The 24,850-nt window shown below is 35.6% G+C and overlaps 1 protein-coding gene across 1 annotated transcript; it reads left to right on the forward strand.

The window, feature by feature from the left end:
• The first annotated feature begins 14,625 nt into the window (after positions 1–14,625).
• On the forward strand, positions 14,626–24,565 carry LOC120637635. The gene is made up of 3 exons (XM_039909549.1): positions 14,626–15,161; positions 16,924–16,985; positions 19,937–24,565. Exons 2-3 carry the CDS (start codon positions 16,931–16,933, stop codon positions 23,485–23,487), a joined length of 3,606 nt encoding a protein of 1,201 aa, XP_039765483.1. The 5' UTR covers positions 14,626–15,161; positions 16,924–16,930; the 3' UTR covers positions 23,488–24,565.
• The last annotated feature ends 285 nt before the right edge of the window (positions 24,566–24,850 follow it).

A 24,850-nucleotide genomic window follows, 5' to 3' on the forward strand; every position in this document is an offset into this window, starting at 1 on the left:
CACACAAATTTTTTTTTAAAGTAATCAATGATGGATCAAATGGCACACCTGATGGTTAGTGGAAAACCATCGCCCATAAACAGCGCAACACAACTTTAAATAAATAAGCCACGTTACCGGAAGAAAAAGTTGTTGCTATTCTAATTTCCAAAGGAGCTCGAAAGCTAGGAGCTTATAATAAAAAATATATATATTAAATCCCAAGAATTTACTGTTAACGTTTTTATTGTACCTAATACGCTCAGCAGGGCTAGCACAGGTAGGAGACAAAAATTATATCCCCCGATTATATCCCCTGATATGAAGGGATATAATTAACGTGTCCACCTGCTAAATCACTGGAACATGGAATAGGAGAAGTTTACCCCCGTTTGTTTGCACATAATATTTAATCTTTATATATATAATTCTTCTGTGCGTGTGTATGACACTGAACTCCTCCTAAACGGCTGGACCGATTTGAATGAATTTTTTTGTATGCGTTTGGGTGGCATCCTGGATGGTTTAGATTCACAAATCAGCCCGAAAGATGGCGCTGCAGTCGGTATCTAGGTTATTTACCTATACTGCAACTAAACGGCTGATTTATTCAGGTACGAGTCTGATTTGATAAACTCTTTCAGTGTTGGATAGCTGATCTATCGAGGAAGGCTATAGAGTATATACCATCACGCTAAGACTAAAAGGAGCATAGGATCAATGAAGAATGTTTCAAAATCGGCCACTTAGCTTACGCCACGTGCGTACACGGTTAAAGTTTCGATAAAATCACGCATAAAAAAGTTTATCCCTTGATAAGTTCTAAAAAAGCCTGGTACAGGCGACAGCATGTCTATCTTTTAAGGTTAACTTTTGCGCGGACGACGTCGAGAGGGACCTTTAGTACACATATATAATATTTGGATATTATTTCCACTTGTGCGCCAGTGCTCTGAGAGTTGATAAAGCTGTGGGAGAAGGTAAATTTGTATCCTTTCCCCGGGGAGATAATTGTCACTCAGAACAATGAATACACATAAAATGTGTATTCATTGTTGTGCGTCTAGACGTTATATTACAACTTTCTCAGCATCTCAAAGTGGTTAGGTTTTTGATTTATTTCGTACTTCACACTCTCTTTTTCAAATCATGAGCAGTGAAACAGGACTTGTTCTGCATCACATGAGTGTTTACAATACATGCAATCACTACTGGATACATGCAATCATAATCACCTCATGACCCGTAAAGCACCATGTCATCCGAACAGTTATGTTACCATGTTTCACCTTTATATCCCCGATTACTTTGTGCATCCATCGGCCTTTAAAAGACTGTTCCCATTCTTGTTGACATAAATCCAATCCTTTCGCTGGCCGCATATCTTTTCTCCGGTGGGTTTAAATAATATGTACCTGATCTTTCCTGTGAGGTTTGCCAGTACAAGAATTAAAGGGCAGCGTCGGTGGATGTTGTTTTATATTCAGAGTATATTCTAAGAGCTGTCGTACGCTGTGCGCTTAGAAACGTTTTTCTGTATAAGTACTTCCATTTCCATGGCCTTTACCCGAGTCGGTGCCGCATATATGACTACAGACTGCATTGGTAGTGCCAAAGTCCTTATTTTTCCTGAGCTTCGTCCACGTGTGGTGGGAAGAATTGTGCTGAGTGTTTTTACGTACGAGCTAACCTGTCGAAAGCCTTCTTATAATCAACAAAACAGAAACATAAAATACTACGGACTCTCGGCCCTTTTTACTTATCCGACTCGTACGAAAGTGGCTTCGTTGAAGCATCGCGACTTCGCCCGCGTATGAGTGGATCGAGAAGCTAGAATAGATCTTATCACTGATGCTAACATAATAATCATCGTGGTTAATTATGTACCTACTATTATTTTAGGTGGTCTACTGAGTTAGTAAGTTGACATTATTTTAGTTGACACCTATATATATACATCCATCCATACATATATATCCATAATATAAGTAGGATGGTACGCATACGGTCCCCATATGTCCCATATGCCTTGCGACTTGCTGTTATTTGTGAAGAGTTATGTCCTTTATCTCCGACAATATTTATCAGATCTTCATTAAAATTAGGCAATAATAATGTTTGATAGTATACACTTTCAAATAAAAAGAATTATCAATTTATTAAATTAATTATCAATTATCAATTATTCAAATTTAATTTATTTTATTTTTGAAGTAAAATTGATAAAAATTTTCACTCCATTTCGGTGAGGAAACTTATTTTTTATCGGGATAAAAAGTATCATACATGTTGACCCTGAATATCAGCTATCACTATACCAAATTTTATATAAATCCGTTCAATAGTTGCCCGGACAGACAGACAGACAGACAAAAATTAAATTAAAATATGTTATGTACTCAGTACCGATTAGAAAGCATCCCCGGTCAAAATTTTTAAAACATATTAAATGTACAGAAATCTTCCAGTTATAGTTGTATTATAAGTAGGGTTGCCAGACGGTCGGGAATTGGCGGGATTCTCCCGAATTTTTGTATGTCCTTCCGACTCCCGACAAAGCAAATAATCTCCCGAAAAACAAGTTCGATAATTTTAAGTTCACATTTTCGTCAAACGAAACTTGCAAACAAGACACAAAAAAATGGCAATAACTTATTGCAAGAACAAAAACAATAAATATGCTCATTCGGTTCTTATCTTATGTGTCACAAATACCTACTACGTTTTTTTTTCTTATATCTACAGTGCAATGCAAAAAATATGTTTGTTTACTTAATATATTATGTATAATTAATATTATTAACTTATTTTTTTATTTCTCCCGACCAAAGCCCTAAAATCCCGAAAAATCGGTTATTGATCCCGATAACAGGAAGAATCGATCTTGCAACCCTGATTATAAGTATAAGTCGGTGGGGTGGTTACTAGCCACGACCAAAAGCCTCCCACGAGAGGATATAGAGATAATAAATTCCCAAATGGCCCCTGATCCGAATCAGAATCGAACCTACCTACTTAAATTCAATTTCTTAGTGCTCACCGTTTCGCCAGGGAGGTCGACAAGTACAATGCGGCAAATCATTCAAAGTAAAATTTAAGAAACTCTTTACAACTATGGCTTTCTTATACCAACAAAAAGGATTTACACCGAAACTAAAGTAATGAACATACAACAACTATTTTTCAATAATAATATGAATTCTTGTCATAAAAATTAAATCTTAAACATACTCAACTTAATTTAATTTATCTTTTAGCTTTAGTTTATTCACATTTCAACTTTACAAATTAAAAGGTGCACGGATCACAACTTCGTAGTGCTAAACAAACCACATACAAATCACAGTAAGAAAAACATAAACATTAAAAAAGAACAAAATTTTAATATTTTTAAGAAAAAACTTAAATCCTTTGTAATTGACAAAACCTGAGTCCAGTCCTGGCAATATGAAGTATTAATAGATTAAAGATTTACGCTCAAGTTTTTTATATAATTTCGGCTGGTTTCGTACGTGCCGTTGTTTGTAGTTTTAATATAAACTACTTAAAAATAAGTTGTAAATATTCTCATAGAGTGAAATTGTAATTTCTTTTAAGAAAAAAAAATAAACGTCTTTATCTACAAAGGTACCTAGGAGATTTTTTTACTTTAAGCTTACTAATTCTATTAGGTATGCGGGAGTTAAGCTCCTTAATTTAGAATGCATCTCAGCTTTTTCATATTTAGCTAGCCAGAAATTTCACACATAACGACAGCTTTTTTTTTGTTGTTAGTCTATAGCAGAAATCATAACAGTGTGGGGCAATTATTAATATGAGATTTTTATTTTTTTTCTGAAGACTAAAATTTGGGATTAGAGAAACCTGATTACCGAGTTTTATACGGTTTCATTGTCGCAGAACCGTGTACTCGACCAAGTTACTCGGTTCAGGTTTCCACAACTTAGAGAAGCGAAAACAGGTTTTCAAAGGCACGGCAACCTGGGCTGTGAGCGTGCAGTCACTCTGTTCCCGCTTCCTATGTCCCCCATGTGTCGTTTCTACAAGTTTAGCACGTCTTGTATACAAGTCTCATCGTTTCTACAAGTTTAGTACGTCTTGTATACAAGTCTCATCGTTTCTACAAGTTTAGTACGTCTTGTATACAAGTCTCATCGTTTCTACAAGTTTAGGACGTTTGTATACAGGTCGCAAGTGTCTTCTATGCATCTTTAGTTCATCTCGTATACAGGTCGCAGGTGTCGTTTATGCAAGTTTATTAAATCTTGTCTACATGTCGCAAGTGTCTTATATGCAAGTTTAGATCGTCTCGCATATGAGTTGCAAGTGTCTTTTACGCATGTTTAGTAGTACGTCTCGTGTAAAGGTCGCGAGTGTCTTTTATGCAAGTTTAGTACATCTTGTATACAGGTCGCAATTGTCTTTTATGCAAGCTCAGTAAGTCTCGTATATAGGAAGCAAGGGTTGTTTATGAAAGTTAGTACGTCTTGTATATGTGTTGCAAGTGTCTTTTACGCATGTTTAATACGTCTCGTATAAAGGTCGCAAGTGTCTTTTATGTAAGTATATTTATCGTACAGGTTCGCTAAATCATCTCACAAGACCAGATAAGAGAAAATTTAGAAATTATAAATTCCCTAATTGTCACTGCTGGTAATTAATCCCAGGAAGGAGTTCCCGTTTGAAACCAGAGCACTCAACGCTGTGCCACGGAGGTCGTTAATAAGCTCATTAGATGCGATTCGCTCATTAGAGGACTTAAGAAATTAAGACTCTCCACACTTCCCCTTCCTTTATAAAATGCAAGACTACTATAAACTACTACTTCTACTACTTTGTAAAATTGTATTTTCTTAATTCTTGAAAAGACTAATTTGTAAATTCTGGATTAGTTCTAAGAATGCTTTTGCAGAATTCTGTTGTACACATATCTCCATATAAAGTACAAACTAACACGACTGGTACGAAAATAGGTATATATATATATATATGTATATCTATTCTATTTTTAAAATATACTTTACCCGAAAATGAATGAAAACTTTTTTTAAATTCGAAGACAAATAAGAAATAAAGAAGTTTGCTAGTGTCCAGCGGATCCTTTTATTACTGTAAAGTGTAACTTGTTACTTTAACTAAATATACTATGACAATACACACATCGCCGTCCCAAAGTAAGCGTAGCTTTTGTTACTAGTAATAATAATATATATAATAACTGATGAATAATTTTATTAATAAGATACATATATATTTATAATATACAGATAAACACCCAGACGCTGAAAAACCATTCATGTTCACCGCACAAACATTACCGCCAAATTGTATACGTTGTTTGTTATACTTTTGAATGAATGAATGAATACACTTTTATTGAACACCAAAGAAAAAAAAAGTAGTTACAGAGATATAGATACACATCAAGAGAGTACAATTTGGTGGCCTTATCGCTACATAGCGATTTCTTCCAGGCAACCAATGGCGTAAAAGGAAAAAAACATAGAAAAGTGGTAGGTAGTGCAACATTTAATATATATATTTTATATAACTATAATATATATATATATATATATATATATATATATATATATATATATATATATATATATACTAGCCGTTTCCAGCCCGCTTCGCTGGGCGAATTGAAAAAGGAAATAAATTACATTTTATGTTTCATTTTTATTTATTTTTTTCATATTTTTATTATTCTCCTTTTTTTTTATTTTTGTATGAACATAAATAGGCCCCGCGGATAGAACTGTAAGCATCGATATTGTTTAGACTTACTCAAATTCCAAATTCCATCGATTTAGCCTGTATCTTTCATCCAGGTGATTTTTCTCACTAATATTTATTGTAACTTTCAATGTGCAATCATTATAACATTTCCGTGCCTTTCTTCCAAAAATTAATAATAATTGACATGAAGAAAAAAAATTGAAATGAGCATTGAAAGTTTAAGTTAAAGTCATTGGAAGTCTCATATGTGAAGTTGAAATCTGTCTAGGTTTAAGTGCGACGAATTTTCTGTTAACTAAAATTTTCTCCGTGACATCAATTTTTTATAGAAAATTAATTGTGCATGTTTTTTATGAATTCTATTGGAATAAGTAACTAAATTTCTTTTCCACATCTCATGTGCTTGGAAAATGCATTCATTTTAATCTGTTACATTTTCGCGATCCCGCAATAAAAGAATTCGTCGGTTATGTAGTCTGCAAAAGTAAAATGAATGTAAAATTCTTAGTCCGTTGATTGGATAGCTACATGTAAAGTTAAGTTTTTGAAACCTCTCAATGACTTTTTCTCCGCTGCCAAAAAGACGATTGTTGTAAGGAAATACACGAATATCCCTACATACACGAAGATCCCCACCAAATTTGGAGTCTGTAGAAGTTACAGGTTAGAAATAAAAATTTTAGATTTTAACACCCACCCCCGCAATTCCTGTCGGAAGTAGACTTTATTGAAATCCATTTTGAGATGTTCTTTATGTGAATAATAAAAGATTCCTACCATATTTAGAATTATTAGAAGCTATATTTCGAAATTGAAATTTTTTATTGTTAACACCCACCCCCGCGAACCTTATTGGAGGTGATTCATTGTAAAATCCGCTCGAAGATCATTTTTATATTACATATAGAACACTCTCACTAAATTTGGAGTCTATAGGAGCTATCGCTTGGAAATTGAAAATTTTCATTGTTAACGCCCCCGCAATCTTCTTTGGGGTGGGATATCGTAAAATTTGTTCATAAATCATTTTTACATCACTTAGAGAAAATTCCTACAAAATTTGGAGCTTGTAGGAGCTTTAGCTGGAAAATTAAAAATATTAATTGTTAATACCCACCCCCGCAACCCCCTGTGGGGTGAGCTATCGTAAAATTCGTTCATAGCCTATTTCTACACCTCTTACAGAAGATTCCTACCAAATTTGAAGTCTATAGGAGCTATAGTTTAAAAACGGGAATTGTTCATTGTTAACGCCCCCGCAATCCCCTTTGGGGAATGAATTTCTTAAAATCTATTCATAGCTGACCTCTACATAGCAAAAGTAATATTCCTACCAAGTTTCACGTTTCTAAGTCTTATGGTTCCCGAGATTTCGTGGTGAGTGACTATATAGATGGGAATTCTTCGATTATCATCGAAATTTTTACTTTTTATCGGGCTTTTTTAAAATTTTCTTACATACAAAACTTTCTCCTGACAATTCTGAAGATAAAAAAAGCCCCATTGGTCCAGCCGTTCTCCACTACCGTGAGTAGATTCTTAGCTGAATGTAAAAAACCATAATCCGTTTAATACACTCTGTTGAAATCCATGAAAACAAAAGAATCAAGAGAAAATGCTTATCTTTTGTTTTTATTAGCGGGATAAATGTTCATAAAAGTAAAACAGCAATAAAAAAATGAAGGAATGTTGGAATTCAAAAAAAAAGATAGCCATAAACATAAACCATCTAGGAAAAATTTCGCATCGAATGGTGGTAGTTTCATGTCGATACGATCAGTGGTTTAGGCGTGATTGAGCCTCAAACGAAGACCATTTTCATTATATATATATAGAATATAAATATATTACATATAAATACAAATAAAATATATAACACTAGTACTACTACTACTTTTCTTCATTTATGTAGTTTTTGTGGTGTGCAATAAAAGTATATTCATATATATAGGTCGTATACAGGTACGTATACAGGTCGCAAGTGTCTTTACTCTTTTATACAAGTTTAGTACGTCTCGTACACAGGTCGCAGGTGTCTTTTATGCAAGTTTAGTATGTCTCGTATAGAGGTTCGAACTGTGGCGTGCACAGAATTTTTATCCAAAGTATGCATTAAGAAGGAAGAACTAGTTACCTTCGCAACAAATCCTATTATGGCAGCTGAGAACGAATTTCCCTAAATAAAATAATAAGAAGTACGTTTTACATTTATATTGATTGATATTACAGTAAATACTTTCCAGTACCATTCTATTTGACTCGTGCTTAGCCGAATGACTCTGAATTCAAACAGAGTTATTCGGCCGAGTACGAGTACATGAACAACTGCCAAGTATGCCGAGTACCGAGTAATTTAAAACTAGTACTCGGTCTATCACTAAATTATATTTATAGGTACCTTTGGGATGAGAATAATAAAACTTTACATAAGCTAAAAGATTATCTAAAAAATAATTTGATAATTTAGCACAATCACCTTATAAACTAGGCCTACTTGAAATAAAGGAATTTTGAATTTAAAACTATTTTGCTGCTGCCGTAGTAATCTTCGGCCCGATTTCGTAACGACAGCTGATGTTATGGTTGTCACTGCGTATTTTTATAGAAATTTTTATGGCAACTATTGTAGCGACAGTCATTTTTCTGAAAACTCAGCTTGAAAGCTTTTATTATTATGAATACTTTAATACCCTATCGGTTGAATACCCCCTTTCTAGATGGCCTTTTATATTTCTGTGCAAACGTTATGATAAAACGTATTTATAATCAACGCAACATCTCCCCAATCAGTCTCGAGTTTGCATCGAGGGCTCGGAGCACGCTCGGTTATGTGTCGGTGTGATGCTGGTCATTATATCTTTATACTTACACACACGCGCACTTGGACTCAGGCATCGGGCCGCATTTATGTTACCTACATATATGACGTCATCATATTTCGCAGAACAAAGATAATGAAATGAAATGAAACGTGGCCAATAATAATAGGTACTTTTGTTGAAACACTATTTTTGATTTAATTAAGTTTGAGTTAATGATTCATCAAAATTACCTAGTGATTCACAATGATTAAAGTGATATGATAAAAAAATTGTTTTTATTAAAACAATATGTTTACCAATTATAAATAGATTCATTTATTATAATACAGATAGACCCTACATAAAAAAGAGCAGTCTTTATTGCAAATAATGAAATAAATGGTTAAGACAGTCTATCAAATATCGTGTGAGTACCTACGCACAAAGCCGGTCTTATCGCTTGAAGCGATCCCCAACAAACAACCTTTCATTGTAGTATCACGTTCACAAATTAATATTAACAAAACTTTGTGATAATAATAATTTGTGAAAGAATCGCTTCCGGACGAAGCGCTGTTGATAATTTGATTGAAATTATGTCTATTATTATACGCAGAATCGCTTCATGCGAAGTAGGGTGAGGGGAAGCGGCGGCCACATCCGGTCGAAAGTCGAAACCGGTCTGGAATGTTCGTTCGCACTGCGCAAGGTACAAGGCTATATATAGAACCATACTATCACGAACGTGTGTTGCTTGCGCCTCAATCCAATTAGCTGAGACCAGTTTTTATGTCTGTGTAACAATTATTACTGTAGTCATAATAAATTTAACAGAATTTTTCTAACCGGCAGTATTGACGAATGCATGAATTGAAGAATCCAATTGCAATTGAATTTTATTATAAAAGCAAATGCAATTATGATAGAAGCATTCAGTATAATATTACTATTTAACATGTATGCCATTTATTAATAGTCTTACAATATTACATTATATAAAATACGATCACATAATAAATAAAAAAAACAATGGAAGTATCGCCAGGGAAAGGTTGCTAGTGTTCAGGTTTATACGACTGTATGGACCTATGTATTATATTATACCCATAGATTATAATAATACACCTCCTGCGTTGCGCCTCGTTCCTGGGGCCACGATCGATACAGGGGCCGAGTGGGGAACATTATATAGGTACATAGGAAGCTACGGTTGCAGGAATTGCGGGTTTTGGTAGCTTGTTATTTTCGGTACAGAGATTTTCGATAATTCGTTGCGTCGTTTGCTTACATTAGTAAGTAGAAAAACTTTGACTACTGTATTATTTATTCCATGAGGAATCAATAAATAAACCGGGTAGAAAGAAGTATCTTCACATTGAATTACATTCACGCAAATTCACAGAATTTCTTGATAAAATCTATAGGTACTTAAAATAAAACTGTAACTGGAAGATTTCTGTACATTTAATATATTTTGTAAATTTTCACTTTGGGGATGTTTTATAACCGATAGTCCAAAACAGATTTTTTTTTAATTTTTGTCTGTCTGTCGGTCTGTCGGTCTGTCTGTCCGGGCATCACGTGGAAACTACTGAACGGTTTTAAATAAAATTTGGTGTGGTAGCTGATTTTCCGAGTCAACATATACTTCTTATCCCGATAAACAATAAGTTTCCTCCGGGAAACCGGATGAATTTTTTTATCAATTTTACTTCATAGCTCCTTAAATTTGAACCGATTTTAATAAATCTTTTTGTATTTGAAACTGTATACTATCAAGCATGTTTTGTATTATTTTAATGAAGATCTGATAAATATTGTCGGAGATAAACGTAACTAATAAATTTAACTAACTATTAACACTAATATGATAAGTGCGTAAGTTTGTGAGGATGGCTGTATGGTTGGATGGGTGGATGGATGGAAAGAAGGATGGATGTTTGTTACGTTTTAATGCCACAACGCATGCATCGATTGGCCTGAAATTTTGCAGAGACATACAATGTAGTCAGATTTTTAATAACAATTTTCAAGCAAACCTAACCCAACCAGGGCCCAGGCCATAATGAGTTCACATAATGTCTGTTTGGTGTCTGTTTATAAACGAAAAAATCAGCACAGATTTAAAATTCCGCTTTTTTTTTCTGGTCTATGATCATATTTATAAGTCTTGACAGATGAGAGGAAAAATATGTTTTGAATGAGATAAAAATGGGCTCGTAGTAATTGTAAGTTCATCTGTTTGCTTTCAATATATCTTCCTGTCTGTCTACCTTTTTTTTTTTTTTTTGTTGACGGGGGGGAAATCTCCTGATTACGAGATACCCGAATTGTAAATAATTGGGTTATGTGGGATTTCTACCCACTAAAACCCCCTCGGTTGCCGGCCTCAGCACATGAAGGGAGGCTCCGGGAGCTCCTAAGAACGCACCGGTGCCTCCCGTGTACGACGCCTTTTGGGCACGTCCCGGGGAGAACACTTCCACACTTTCCCAATTTTTTTTTTTTTTTTTTCACAAATTCCCTTCGCCTGGGACAATTAAGTGCGCGGATCTAGCTAGTTGCTATCGTGACCTCGGCGCTTTCTTCTCCGGGCAGAATTAGCTCTCTCTAGATCCCGCTCTGCAGCCTCCTTTTTCAACATAACGGTTTCACAGAAGGAGGCCGCTGCCTTCCAAGCTCTATCTTTCGCCAGCATAGCCGCTATGACGGCTGGTGGAGAGAGGTCACCCCCGACATTGTTGATCAACACACGGCGCTCAGATTCCCAGGCAGGGCAATCTTCGAGTGTGTGTTGTGCGGTGTCTTGGTCCCCTCCACAATGGTGGCATCGAGGTGTCACCTCGCGACCGATCCTAAATAAGTATTCATTCCTGCCTGTCTACCTAGGCGCGACAGAAGGTTTTAGAGTTTTACTGGCGCCTGTACCCAGTGTGTGTAATGATTGTTGATACATAAAAATAATGTACATGTTTAAAGTAATCATAATTATCTACAAAAAATCGCGAGGTTATATGTCTAACTGTTATAGTAAAGTCACAATAACTGCTTTTTTATAATTTGTCATTCAAAACATAGGTACAATCGAAAGATGGTGACATCCTATCATGATATTAATACTTATCCAAATAAATAGATGTATAAAAATTAAGTTTAATTATATACCTGCAAATTCCTTTTTAAATTATTCAAATTGAACCTATCGCTTAGAATTAGCGATGGGTATAGAAATGCTAAAAGCAAGAAAAAATCAGCGGGTCACCCGGCCGCGAGTACCTAGTTTGGAAATAAAACTGGACCTGGTAGGTAGCGCTGCAATTATTTCCTAGGTTTTTTTTAAGATATTAAAACCTCTTATAACTGATTTGCAGACGAAGTTGCGCGGGTAAGCTAGTACGACATAAACTTACCAGTTTTATGTGAATTTTTATCACGAAATTCTGATTAAAAAAATGGGACCCTGAACTTACCATTCATCAGTCCCATTTTTTCGTATTTAAAATTACTTGTCCTCCTGTTGTTATCTTAAATTTAAGTAATTACTTTTTTTTAGAATATGGACCAACGCTTGACTTTTGTCACACTAGTAGGGTCATGATGCGAATTTGTATGGAGCTCAGATTTGAATATACCTATTCACTCTTCATTTGAAGAAATCCATCTTAGTATCAGAGAAAATGAAAGTCAGGTCAGATAGAAATGAGGAAGTAACGTGCTGACAGATGATACAAAGGCAAAGAAAGGGAGGGAGATAAAATAGAATAGTTCCCGAGCATGTTTTTCGAAATATATCTTGAAGAATACTTACAAAGCAATCTTTCGGTGATATTCCAACCTTTGAAGCTTAAAAACAGTCGTTATTCAGGAATGAGTAGCATAAGATTTATAAATAAAGCACATCTTGTTAGTTATTCATTGGTTATTTTGCACATGGGCACTAAAATACACATAGGACAATAGGTCATAGACTTTATGAACTGGATCCTTTACAGCTTTACGTTTTCCATGTGCCTCTCATCCAGGATCGCCCCCGGCCACTTCAGCGTCCGCATGCAATACAGACAGTACCACGATGCAATGCCATCCCTTCTTCTGTCCATTTTCTACTGACGAAATTTTCAGAAAGATTATTTTAGATTATTTTACTTAATAAAAACGCGATAGAAAATATTTCGACATGCTACAGAACTGAAACTCCTCCGAATGCTGTACGTTGAACTCTAAAACTTATAGGCGATCTCGGGGAAATCCCCTCAAATGACCAGGCGAACTTGCGGACGTATTGGTTTTTCTTGCTTTTAGCATTTCTATACCCGTTGTAACTTCTAAACATAGGTCTAATTTGAATAATTTAAAGATGAATTTACAAGTACCTACCTACATAATCAATTTATATTATAAAACTATTTATTTGGATAAGGATTATGTTCATGATAGGAATGCCACCATCTTTAGATTTTACCCGTGTTTTGATTGACAAATTATAAAAAAAAAGCGGTTATTGTGACCTAACAGTAGGCATATAGCCACCCAGACTTTTTTGTAGGTAATAATTATGACTTTAAACATGTAGCACATTATTTTTATGTAACGTCAATCAATTTCGCGGCTTAGTACGCCAGTAAAGCTCCAAGTCGGTATGACATCTTATTACAGAAAACCATACTAAAATAAATTAAAACCTTACGCATGAGTCATTCTGTTAATTAGTGAAAATCGTACAAAAATCCGTTTGGTAGTTTTTCGCTAATACACACAGACAGAAGAGTAGCCTTTATCCCTTTTACAGGTCCTCAACTAAGCCTATCCAAAAAACCACGATTATCTAAAACGCGAATTGCGCGGATTTTGAAAACAATTGCGGAAAAATTGTGATGCTATCCTGTTGAAGCTGTTTGCTTTTCCGGGATAAAAAGAAGCCTATGAGTTATTCCAGACTATATTGTATGTCTCTGCCAAAATTTAGCGGATCATCCGTTGTGGCGTTAAACTGAAACAAACATGCATCCATCCATCCATATATACATCCATCCATACATCCATTCTCACAAACTTTCGCATTTATAATATTAGTAGGGCGGTACGCATGCATTCGTTGTCCCATATGCCTTGCGACTTGCTGATATCAGAGAAGAGTTATGCCCTTTATCTCCGAGAATATTTATCAGATCTTCCTTAAAATGACAGAATACATGCTTGATAGTATACACTTTCAAATAAAAAAAGAATTATTAAAATCGGTAAAAACTTAGCGGAGCTATGAAGTAAAATTTTCAAAAACATCCATCCCATTTCCAGAAGGAAACAAAAAAAAGTAGCCTATAGGTATATTGACCCGGAATGTAAGCTACCACTATACTAAATTGTATCTAAATCCGTTCAGTAGTTTTCACGTGATGCCCGGACAGACAGACAGACAGACAGACAAAAATTAAATAAAAATCTGTTTTGGACTCAGCATCGATATAAAGCATTCCCCTGTCAAAATTTTCAAAATATATTAAATGTACAGAAATCTTCCAGTTACAGTTTTATTATAAGCACCTATAGATTAGGTACTACCTACTTTATTCGTTAGCGTGTGTGTGCAACTACTTTTAATTAACCACTAAACAAACCAGGAACGGAAATAATGAATCTCTATCTACGAACAAAAATGCTACGAACAGTAATTATAAAATGAATGACTCATGCTCAACGAGTATGAAACATTTATAGTAGTTATAGACTAAGCGAACGCCCGCTTGCTCAAAGTTATGTGGAGCCGATATTGTACGAGTATTATAATTATTATTCTTAACAGCCAGCGCTCGGTTTGCCTACCTGAGTCGAGCGAGCGAGGTCATCACGAACATAAATTTATACGACCCGTTCCGATAATAAATGATTCTGTAGCCGACGGCGGGGGTTTCGTCGTAAATGGCGCTACAAATAGAAAGTACAGAAAGAGACAGACAAATTCATTTTGTAAGGAGTGTGATAGAGACAGGTAATCAGACAACCGCCTAGGATTATGCCAGGCGGCCAATGCTGGCATTGCGCCATACTGGCAATGGCATCTGTGTCTGTTCTGTGCATGCTTGCCTGTGAGTGAACGGAACAGAATTTTGTTTGCTCACGCTCAGTGGCTCAGCCTAGATTGCTGCGGAGTGCGGAGTGCGGTCGATCGGGTATCGGCCTTAGCTCACCACACCAAAAAATATTGTTATTCCAATTACAATTGTAATTTGCATAATTTAATTACAATTGTAATAAAACACTCCATTCGGTCGGATCGTGTCTTCTAATACGCGTTTGGTTTGTGCATTTTTCGTATAGTATCGGTATTCGGTGCACTGTTGTTCTTGGCGTTTATTTGGCCGGCCATTTTGTATTTTCATGCAAGATAGGTACCTAAGCAAAGACTGAAGTTCGAGAAAAAACTGGATTTCCCTATAAATAAAAACTTTTGGGGGAGTCGAGTGTAAACCGGCGTGTTTGGTATCGGTGTTTTGATTGTGGATGAACCATTGTTATCGCTACGACATCTGTGATTGTGTATGTGAATTTGGCTGACCCCGCAAAGACGAAAGGCGCACAAATTTTACAAAGGCAGCTAAAACTGACTGAAATTCTTAATGTTTATAATGTAAAATGAGAGTAAGTGTTGTTGTTTTCATCATAGTGTTATTTTAACTCCCTTAAAATCGAAGCATGATATTTATTATGTTGTGGTGTTTGTATGTTTATTCTTAAAATTAATTTAACTTTCGTAGTTTCAAGAATTATATATATACCAAAAATGCAAATTCAATCCGCTAAGTAATTAAATTAATAAAGCATACAAGCAATTATAGAAATGTTTAAACTTAATTTCAAGTTTTCTTTGAAGTAGAACTATAGTTTACTAACAATGTTTGAACTGTTGAGATAACTTTAGGGTTAAGCTTGAACTGCCATTATTTAACTAATTAGTGAATTTTGAAATCCCTAGCATATTTGCCCCCGATTCTGACTCTTCGTTTTTCATGCTTAGAAAAGTTTTAATGTTATTGTTTGTGTCAAAATCAGCGAATGAAAAGAAACCTTCGTACGCTGAATTAGGAAAGTGACAGCTGCATTATTCCCTGTAGGCAGAATAAACTAAATATCTGCTGAAATTAATAGAAATGAAAAAATTATGCTCTTTTAACTATTATAGTTATCACTTGAAATCTGATAAAAAAAAACTTCAATCTTTATTTGTCTAACAACATTTGGGTAACTAAATAAATGTTTAAATGCTGAGTTCATTGACCATCAATTGACCATTTTTGTTTTCATCTGATCCATACTACTAAGACTTCTTTCTTATTAGAAAAGTTGTAATCAACATCTTCACTGCGTGTAGCCAAAAATAGGTACTTATGTAACATTCTGCAATCCCAATTTAAAAGATAGCATGTTGGGCATATGACTGGTATTGATGGCTTCATCATCATGTTCTTGGTAACAGTAGTAGGTTCCAAACTAAACTTTCAACTAAAATATTTCAACATCAAAAAGTTATGTACTTGTCGCTGAACCAATGTAATCGAATTATTTGCAACGTTCCAACTAAGTCACGTTGTCCTCAGAGATAATAGGTACACCAAGATAAATATTTTTTTCCAAAAAAATTATAACCATAAATTAATACAGATTCTTACAATACCTTATAAATCCAAATCTGTACAAGAAATTATATTTATTAAAGAAAATTACTTACTTAAGTTTGCATACAAAACATACTCCATGTTTGGACAGTTGACTAAAAACAGTATCATTAGACGTTTTTTCTGTATGCATCTTCAGTTAAAATAGTAGTAATAGTAGTCATATGTCTCATACATAGTTTCTTGTGTTGATTCATTGTTGAAATCACTATTCTTTCCTGTTGGTATTCTCATCAGAATAATCTAAACAGGTGTTAGTTTCAAAAATATTATGATGTTTATGTTAATAATGAGTGCCTACCTAATGACCTTAAATATAAATTTTGATTGTTCTCATTTCAGAAAGTAGCTTTATTCTTTATTTAAATAATTAGCAAAAATTATGAATATATCATAGTTACCCAATCTACCTAAATTGTAGTGATGTGACTATAACTTAAACCATTAACTGAAAACACCTTCAGGTCCAATTGTAGGACAATAAGTTGGTTGATGATAATGATAATTAATGAACAAACATAATGAATGAAAACATTGTCCATTAAACCCTTCATCCAAATTTGAAAAAAAAATCTGTAAATAGCCAATAGGAAATTTTGCAGGTGACACTATCTTTATCTAATAATATGAAATATCACCAAATAATATTACCATACCAAAAATTGTGCATCAAAGAAAACATTTTTATTTTTTTTCTTTTAGTGTAGCACAAAGTTAATTGTTTTCAGGTTAATCATGAGCACAAAGATTGAATCTGAATTCCCACCATCAACACCAAACGATGAGTCAGGTTTGTTTTTATTTTCATTTTATTTTCATCGCTGAGGCTGCTTCTTGACTAAAGATGTGTGTGGTAGCTGAGCACTGCTAGAGCGATGGTTAGCTGTGAAATAATGTATTCCTTTTCACCGGTCATAAAAATTATGCAATAATAATTGTAGGATTTTACACATGCCTCGCTCATTTAAAAAGTCCACCCAAATAACCCACTTTAAAGAGTACACAAAATAGCTTATTATATCTTGTTCCACCATAGCTATTGGTGTGTTTACAGAAACTTAAGATGCTATGCCACCTAGCACATATGAGTTGGAAATGCAGTCTCAGTTTAATATTTTTTTTCTATTCTAAATTTTTATATTTAAGTTTGATATTGGAACTATTTCACACTATTTCACACTATTTTGATAAGTTTCCTATCTCCATTTGTTTAATTTTGTTCTTGGAAAATATTTTATTAATATCAGCTAAATCTCTAAATCAGGTGGGCTAAACTAGTAACTTAGACTAATGTTGCCTGTTTCAGTAGCAGTTTCATAGCTGTTCATTGAAACAAATCAATCTGGTGAATTGGTGCCAATTCTCACTAAACACAGCACTAGTTGTATAACTTGACAGTTATAAAACTAGTGCTGTCCTTTTGACAACTTTTCCGTATACCAGTATTTTTAGAGCTGTCAATTTAGTTTCGATTAGAGATTTGTGAATAACAGATTAAGCATCATTATACCACTGGTTAAGACTGATTGTCTAGTAACTCTATTATAAGTTGCAAATTTAAATTCAAAAATGTTTTATTCATGTAGACAGACACTTATTAAGGGTTCCTACATTATTGTAAGGTGATGGTGATAAATACATTTTTTAACTTAAGCCTGGTTACTTTGTAGCCTTAGAACAAGATTTGTTCGAAAACAAAATAGACCTAATGTCACTCGTTTTAGAGTCATAAATCCTAAAGTTCAGATTTTTTTTAAAAACGTTCTGTCAAAAGCCCGAGTTTCATAGTTGTAAGCAAATTTGACCTTTAAAACTATATACATAAGTTCAATACTACTCCGATAATTAAGTATTTCCATACTCGAAAACGACTCCTCCATTGCAAGTGAATCTTGAAATAAAAAGGGAATAAGGCTACTGGTCTAAGAGCCAACAACAAACTTAGCCGATTTTTTTTGTTATCGCCATCACAGTCATTTAATATTTAGCTGTGAAGTTAATGCAATTCATACCCAAGCTTCGTTCATGTAATACTTGCTGTCATAGTACTACATTTTGTTACCAAAAAAACTGTAAACAACAAAGGCAATATAGGGTAGGTTAACCTCTTCTCGTCAAGTAACCCGCAAAAGATCATCTGCGTCGACCAACTAAATTTATTAAAAAAAATTACGTCAAAATGATAACTCTCAAATAATGTGATTTCCTACAAATAGAAAGAGTTGCTTTTAATCTAATCGAATAATCTGGATTACAAAGATGCTGCGACCATTTAACGAACTAGTGAAGGTCGTTTATTCGGTCGCCAAATTGTAATATAGATAATGGTATAAAAACAGCCTTCGCCAAGCAGTCGATACGAATTTAGAAGAGTGGCGATTACTAGAATCGCCACTCTTCTTAATTCGTATCGACTGCTAAGTATAAAATCGTACCTAGAGTGCGTAGTGAAACAGGCCTAGGCTTTGGTGGAGCCCTAGTTATAACAATAATATTAAACATGGTGACAACTAGAACCAATTTTATTTTTTAGTATTTCTGGTTGTTTGAAAAATAATAGCTATAGCATAGTTTGCTTTTAATGTCAATGGTGCTCATTCTGTAGTGCACAAATCTCTAAACGAAACTAAGTTGACATGTGCAAAAGTAGTGCTACCGTTTTCCTCAGGGAACTGACCTGCACTACATGAGCTGTCAATTTAGTTAATTTAAGAGATTAGTGCATAAAATATTGCTATCTCGCTTCGACGAATGATGGCGGTATTTCTAGATATCGGTAATTTAAATTTTAGATGTCGTTTCGATGATTGTGACTCACTCGCCAGACTCCGAGAACTGCGAACTCTTAAGTATAATAAATAGACAGTTTATTAGAGAATAGATTATTGAAAATTCCTTCTGAAACTTACCTCTGAAACTTTTTTGCAACGAAAAACCGGTGTTCGTAAAGTAAGACTGCGCCTTGTACAGTAGAGGGCTTTTGACAGAAAGTTTGTAAAATAAAAATCAGAAATACTAGATTAAATCACTAATAATCGAGGAGCCGTTTCTAAGTATAAAACTGTATCGTTAAAGTAAAATGAACCTTATGGACCTAATATTCCAGGATTCCATAATCGAAAAGACTCATCGATTCTCTGATCTAATCGATCGAACTGAATATTATTTATGTTTACCATTGAGATCTTCCAAATCTCATGTCATAACGTAGGTAAATATTGTGTATATATACGTTTATTCATAAACATAATGCTTTGCATTCTATAGTTGTAAGCTTTTTGAAGCCTTTCATAAAAAATTGTATTGAACTTGTAACATAGTAACTAACTTTTCACCTAAATGTCTTTTTCTGCATGATATAAACTATACAGATATAATCTATGCGTTGACGAGCGACGGTTTGTGTATTCTATGTTATAAGTGCATCATGTATGAGAATTTATTATTAATTTACAACGTCATGCAGTCAGTTACTTACTTTATTATTATAAAAAAAATCTAATTTTAACGTTTGGATAGCCATGCGTTTTTACAAGAATAAATGCAATAACCTTAATTTTATTCACAGGATAGATTGATATTTTAAGATCTTGCTTATGTACCCACAACATGAGCGAGTTCTCAAAATATCAATCAATCTTTCTCATTCTACTGGTACACATGGCAGTTCCATCTTTTATTAGTGTCGTGGTTTTGCCTATTACTATATAAAAAATAATTTTCCATTACTTTTGTTTCTAGATGGCGAGGAAGAATGTGATGCGTTACAGTCCAGTTGTCGTGGTGATGAGGATTACCAGCAACTAGAACCGAAACAGGAAATCATAAAGTCTGTAAAAGCAGATGTTTCCGGTTTATTAGCGCGGTTGCAGTCCTCAGGAGCATTACTCAAAAAGCCAAAACAGGAGTATCACTGTTTTAATTGTGATATTGATTTTGAAGATTGGGAAAACCTAGAAAATCATCTGATAAACCACGTATCTTTGCCCTCTGTGGTACTGGACAAGCTGCCTTCCGACGACGAAGACCTGCCTCCTTCCGGAGATGAAAATTGGACAGATGAAGAAGAAGCACCAGCGCCAGCTAAGCCTAGTGCGGCAAAAACGCCCCAAAAGATAGACATATCACAAATACTCAAAAAGACTGGCCTTTCCTTAAAAAAACCGGTCGCAGAAGCGAATAGTTCTAATTCGGCACTAGATAAGCTAAGTGGATTAGGTTTTACGATAAAGAAAAATTTTACTCCGATTAAGAAAGAGAAACAAGATAATGAACCTGAAAAACAAAATGATGTTATGCAAAAGTTGGGTAAGCTTGGTGGAATAAAACTTAAGTTAAAATCTGATGGAAACAATACAAATTCGTTTAAAGTAGTTAATGGCCTCAAAGATTTTAAGGCTTCTGATGATGAAGATGAAGGAAGTGGAAACGAAGAAGATAAAGATGACCAAGAATCGAATGATGAACTAGATAGATCTGGGGAAAATGACGGAGAAAATGATTCTGATGAACATCAAAGTGGGACCAAGCGGCACAGTTCCGAAAGCAATGATTCTGAAAAAGCTAAAAAGAAAGTCCCTAATTTACCTAAAGGTGTACAAGCAAAACTAATACCAAAAAAGGAACCAGTAACTATTTCCAAAGGAACTCCACTTAAAGTGGAACAAGAGGAAACAACAAAAGCCAAACCAGGGAGGCCTGCCGTAAAACAAACTCCGAAAAGAGGGATCAATAACCATGTCGCCTCTAAAGAACCTCCAAAATTAAATGCTCTAGTGACGAGAAGACAATCTCAAGTGGAGCATAAAGAACCATCACCAGCGGTTACTCCAGATAGACGGCAGTCAAACGAACGAGTAGACAACGTCGTAGTGAAACAAGAAGTAGCAGATAATGTTACCGGAGCACCACAGAGTAGCGATGTGCCTATATTTTCGGGCCAAATTAAATCAGAAAGATCCACACCACCATTATCCGAAAGGTCCACTCCTATATTAGCTAAGGTTAAATCAGAACCTGATGCATCAGTACCATCAGCAAATACACAACCCCTATTCAGTTATCAAGATACGAATGCAAGCACGCCGACAACTCCTTTACTTCCTGTGACAAAAACTGAGGATACTGGCATAACTGTCATAGAAATAAATGGCGACTCGAATGATGAAGATGATGATTGTTGCGTTGTATCAACTACCCCAGCCCCCGTCATTAAGCCGAAAGTTGAAAAATCACCACCTCCTGCATATCCTAATTCTTCTACATATTCAACACCCCAAACGAATTACCAGAGTTCAGCACCAACTTTATCCTCACGCTTATCATCGGCACCGTCAACAGAAAAGCAACACAATTTTAATTGGAATGCTCCGGATACCAAACCGCCACTAGATATGCTAGAAAAAAGTGCAGATGATATATTCGAAAGTCTACTTTCTACTGCGACTAAAAAGGAAAATATGTTGGACGCTAGTGAATATGTATCTTTGGATTCTTTAGGACCACAACACACTTGTGAGATTTGCAATACCAGATTCACGACTTTGTCACTTTTAGATGAGCACAGGAGGGTGACAGGCCATTGCTCGAGCATCATAACTGCCAGCCCGTCGACCACGCTCATGCCTTACAATCATTCGTCAAGTATTCTATCCAGTTTACTACCAGTAAAACAGTTAGCAGAACAAGTGGGAAAATTGTCTACTATCAGCGGTAGTGGCCCAGGATTTACTCACCAACAAAATGTTATGATCAATATCCAAGCTTACCCCGGAGGAGGCGGAGTTATGGTGCCGCCTCAGCCATACAACGCGTACGCCGGCGGGCAGAATATGCCTGGGAATTACGGCCAAGCGCCGAATAACATGTATGGTGCACCTGGCGCTCAAGCAATGCCAAACCAATACCCGGGCACAAATTACATGGGGCAGGGATACAGTCAGTATCCGCAGATGTCAAAATCTGGTTATCCCGGAACACTGCCACCGAACTCATACTCGATGGCTTCATCTCCATATTCTTCAGCATCCCCATTGCAGAGCATGCAACAGAGTGTTTATGGGCAACCTCCTATGATGAATCAACCTGGTGCAATGGGCCCGCCGGGCTCATCGCCTAGCCATTCTTATGCATCTGCGGTTAGTCCCGGAGGAGCAATGAAAGCGCAGCCAGGCAGTGGAATCAAGATACAGAACATTCAAACATTCCCACCTGGTCAAGTAATCGGGCAGTCAGGAGTTGGTCAAACAATATCCTCCGGTGAGCTAGGACCCGGACATACAATAACTGGCCAAGGTCCCGGCCAGATGTCCGGACCAACACCGATAAGGATGGCAGCGGGTGCAAATATCTCGGGACCTCGACCGAGAATGCCATCTGTACGAGGCCAAAGACCTACTATTCGACCTGGTATTCAAGTACATGGGCAAGTACGCGGTGGTAAAATTGGACCCCGAATGCCGCTGAAAAGACCGGGAGCAATGGTCGGCGGACCTGGTCAAAAGCGACGGCCGGATATGTTGCTGCCCGGAAAACATGACAATGAGGACTGTCAGGTTATGGCACTTCAGAAACAGCGAGACGGGCTGCCTCTGATCCACAGCGTACAGGGGGCTAAGGACAAACTTAACATCGGCAGCCAAATCTCTATAACAAAGAAAGCGAATCCCGTTAACAAAGAAGCGAATGCGATGGCCAACGTTCTTGCGTCCAGAGGCATAAGTGTGAAACAGAAACAGAAAAGCAGGTCACCATCACCAGAACGCCCGTTGCCACACATTCCCAACCTCGGTGCTGGAGTCAGTATTAAACACACGTCTAAATCGAGTAAGTTTTCAATACCCGAAGCGAAAGTTGGCACTGGCATGTTCTCATGTAAGATCTGCAAGAAAATGTTTATGAACCAGACTTCATTACAAGTTCACATGTCGAATGCTCATCCGCAAACGACTAGCAAGATACCCATGTTTAAATGTGACGAGTGTCCAGCTTCATATCCTAAGTCTTTGCAACTGCAACATCATAAGAGAGTGTTTCATAATGTTGCAGGGCCCAATCGGGAGCTGGGGTTGCCAGTAGTGGATCTGTCACAAGAGGATAATTTAAAACGTTTAAGTAGTTTAGGCATTTATAGTTTCATACCTTTGGCCAACAGAGAGCAGGCAAACGGTTGTTTCGGCATACCTGTGATATCGGTGCACAATATGCAAAATGGTTTAACATCCAGTTTACAAGCTCTCGGTGCTGATGGACTTCTGAGTCTAGGGCCCTTGAAACCTTTACCCAATTCATAAAATCTCATTAATGATTCTTTGTGAAGGTGTTAAGCGTATGTAGTGAGGTAAAATAGTGATATAACTCGAAGTAAAAATGACTTTATTTTCAAACGATTCGATAAGTGTTTTGCGAAAACAACTTACCTTTGAGGTAAGATGATAAAGCTCAAATAGACTTTGCTCTTAAAATAACGCATGTTACAAAACGAAAATGACCTAATCAAAGTAATTAACGAAATGTATATTAAAATTATTAATTAGGTTAGTTAAATTAAGTGCTGCACACACGCAGACACGGCAGCGACCAGTTAATATATCTTTATTTATATAGGTAAGTATTATAAAATTAACCACATTCATAGAATTATTTTGGTAGCAAAATTTAATTCTTTGAATACCTTATTTTATCTTGCATAACTTACGTAGGAGAAATTATTTTTATTTAATATGGTTACAGTACATCATATTATTTGGATTACGTCACTTTCGTTTCTAACATGAAAAATACTAGCTTGATTTCACGTAATAGTACGTTTGTAATTGAGTATTGGGATTTCCATGTTCCGGGTGATTATGGTGTATGTATGCAAAATATATGTTGAAAAGCACATTTCGGGATCTGTGAGGTTAATATTATTCCATAGATATTGTTTTTCAACGCCGAGATGACGTTGTTTTTGGTCTATAATATTAAGTTTATAGAGCATGTCACGAACGTTTCTTAAATGTCGCCGACCGATTCTGCGTCCCAGTTGTTACAAAATTTAGTTAGCCACTGTGGAAAATTGCCACCAAATTACGTGTTAAATCTATATTTTGCTTTTTGAAACAAAGTTTCCAACTGAGTTCATTTCAACTTACTTGTAATATGCAACTACACAACAATGTAATAAAAATATAACCACAATGTAATATATTATAGTAGTTCGGGCGTTAATTGGTGTCAAGTTCCCACAGTGGCTAGCTAAATTTGGTGTCAACTGAGATACAGAATCGGCCTGCAGATTCGCAATAGGCCAGTTTCCTACAAGAATTCCTTCTTTTACAAGAAAAGAGCATATTCGAATAACTCTTTGAAGAACTTTGTCCAGTAACGCTTCTACTAAGTTGGTTTATAATGCCAATGTTATTAATTTCAATTCACAACGACATTGCGTTGAATAGCGTTCATATAATCGTCTAAATTTTACATTGATAGTAAAAAATAACGGTTACATATTGTATGTATGAGTTTTCTATTCTACAAAAGTAGCTCATCCTACTATAGTCGTAAAAATGTAATAGGCCCGTTTTGACATTTGTCATCGCGACGTAACTAGTTATGGAACCATAAGACTCTGTACTCGATACTCACGATAAATCAATTCAAGTTTGTATCAGT

Source organism: Pararge aegeria, chromosome 1, assembly GCF_905163445.1.
Source record: "Pararge aegeria chromosome 1, ilParAegt1.1, whole genome shotgun sequence".
NCBI lineage: Eukaryota > Metazoa > Arthropoda > Insecta > Lepidoptera > Nymphalidae > Pararge > Pararge aegeria.

What these genes read in the sequence shown, in the direction of transcription:
- LOC120637635 (XM_039909549.1), top strand. Translation starts at nt 16,931, where the DNA reads ATGAGCACAAAGATTGAATCTGAATTCCCACCATCAACACCAAACGAT. An exon ending in AACACCAAACGATGAGTCAG is followed by an intron (nt 16,986 to 19,936) that starts GTTTGTTTTTAT and finishes TTTTGTTTCTAG; the next exon opens with ATGGCGAGGAAGAATGTGAT.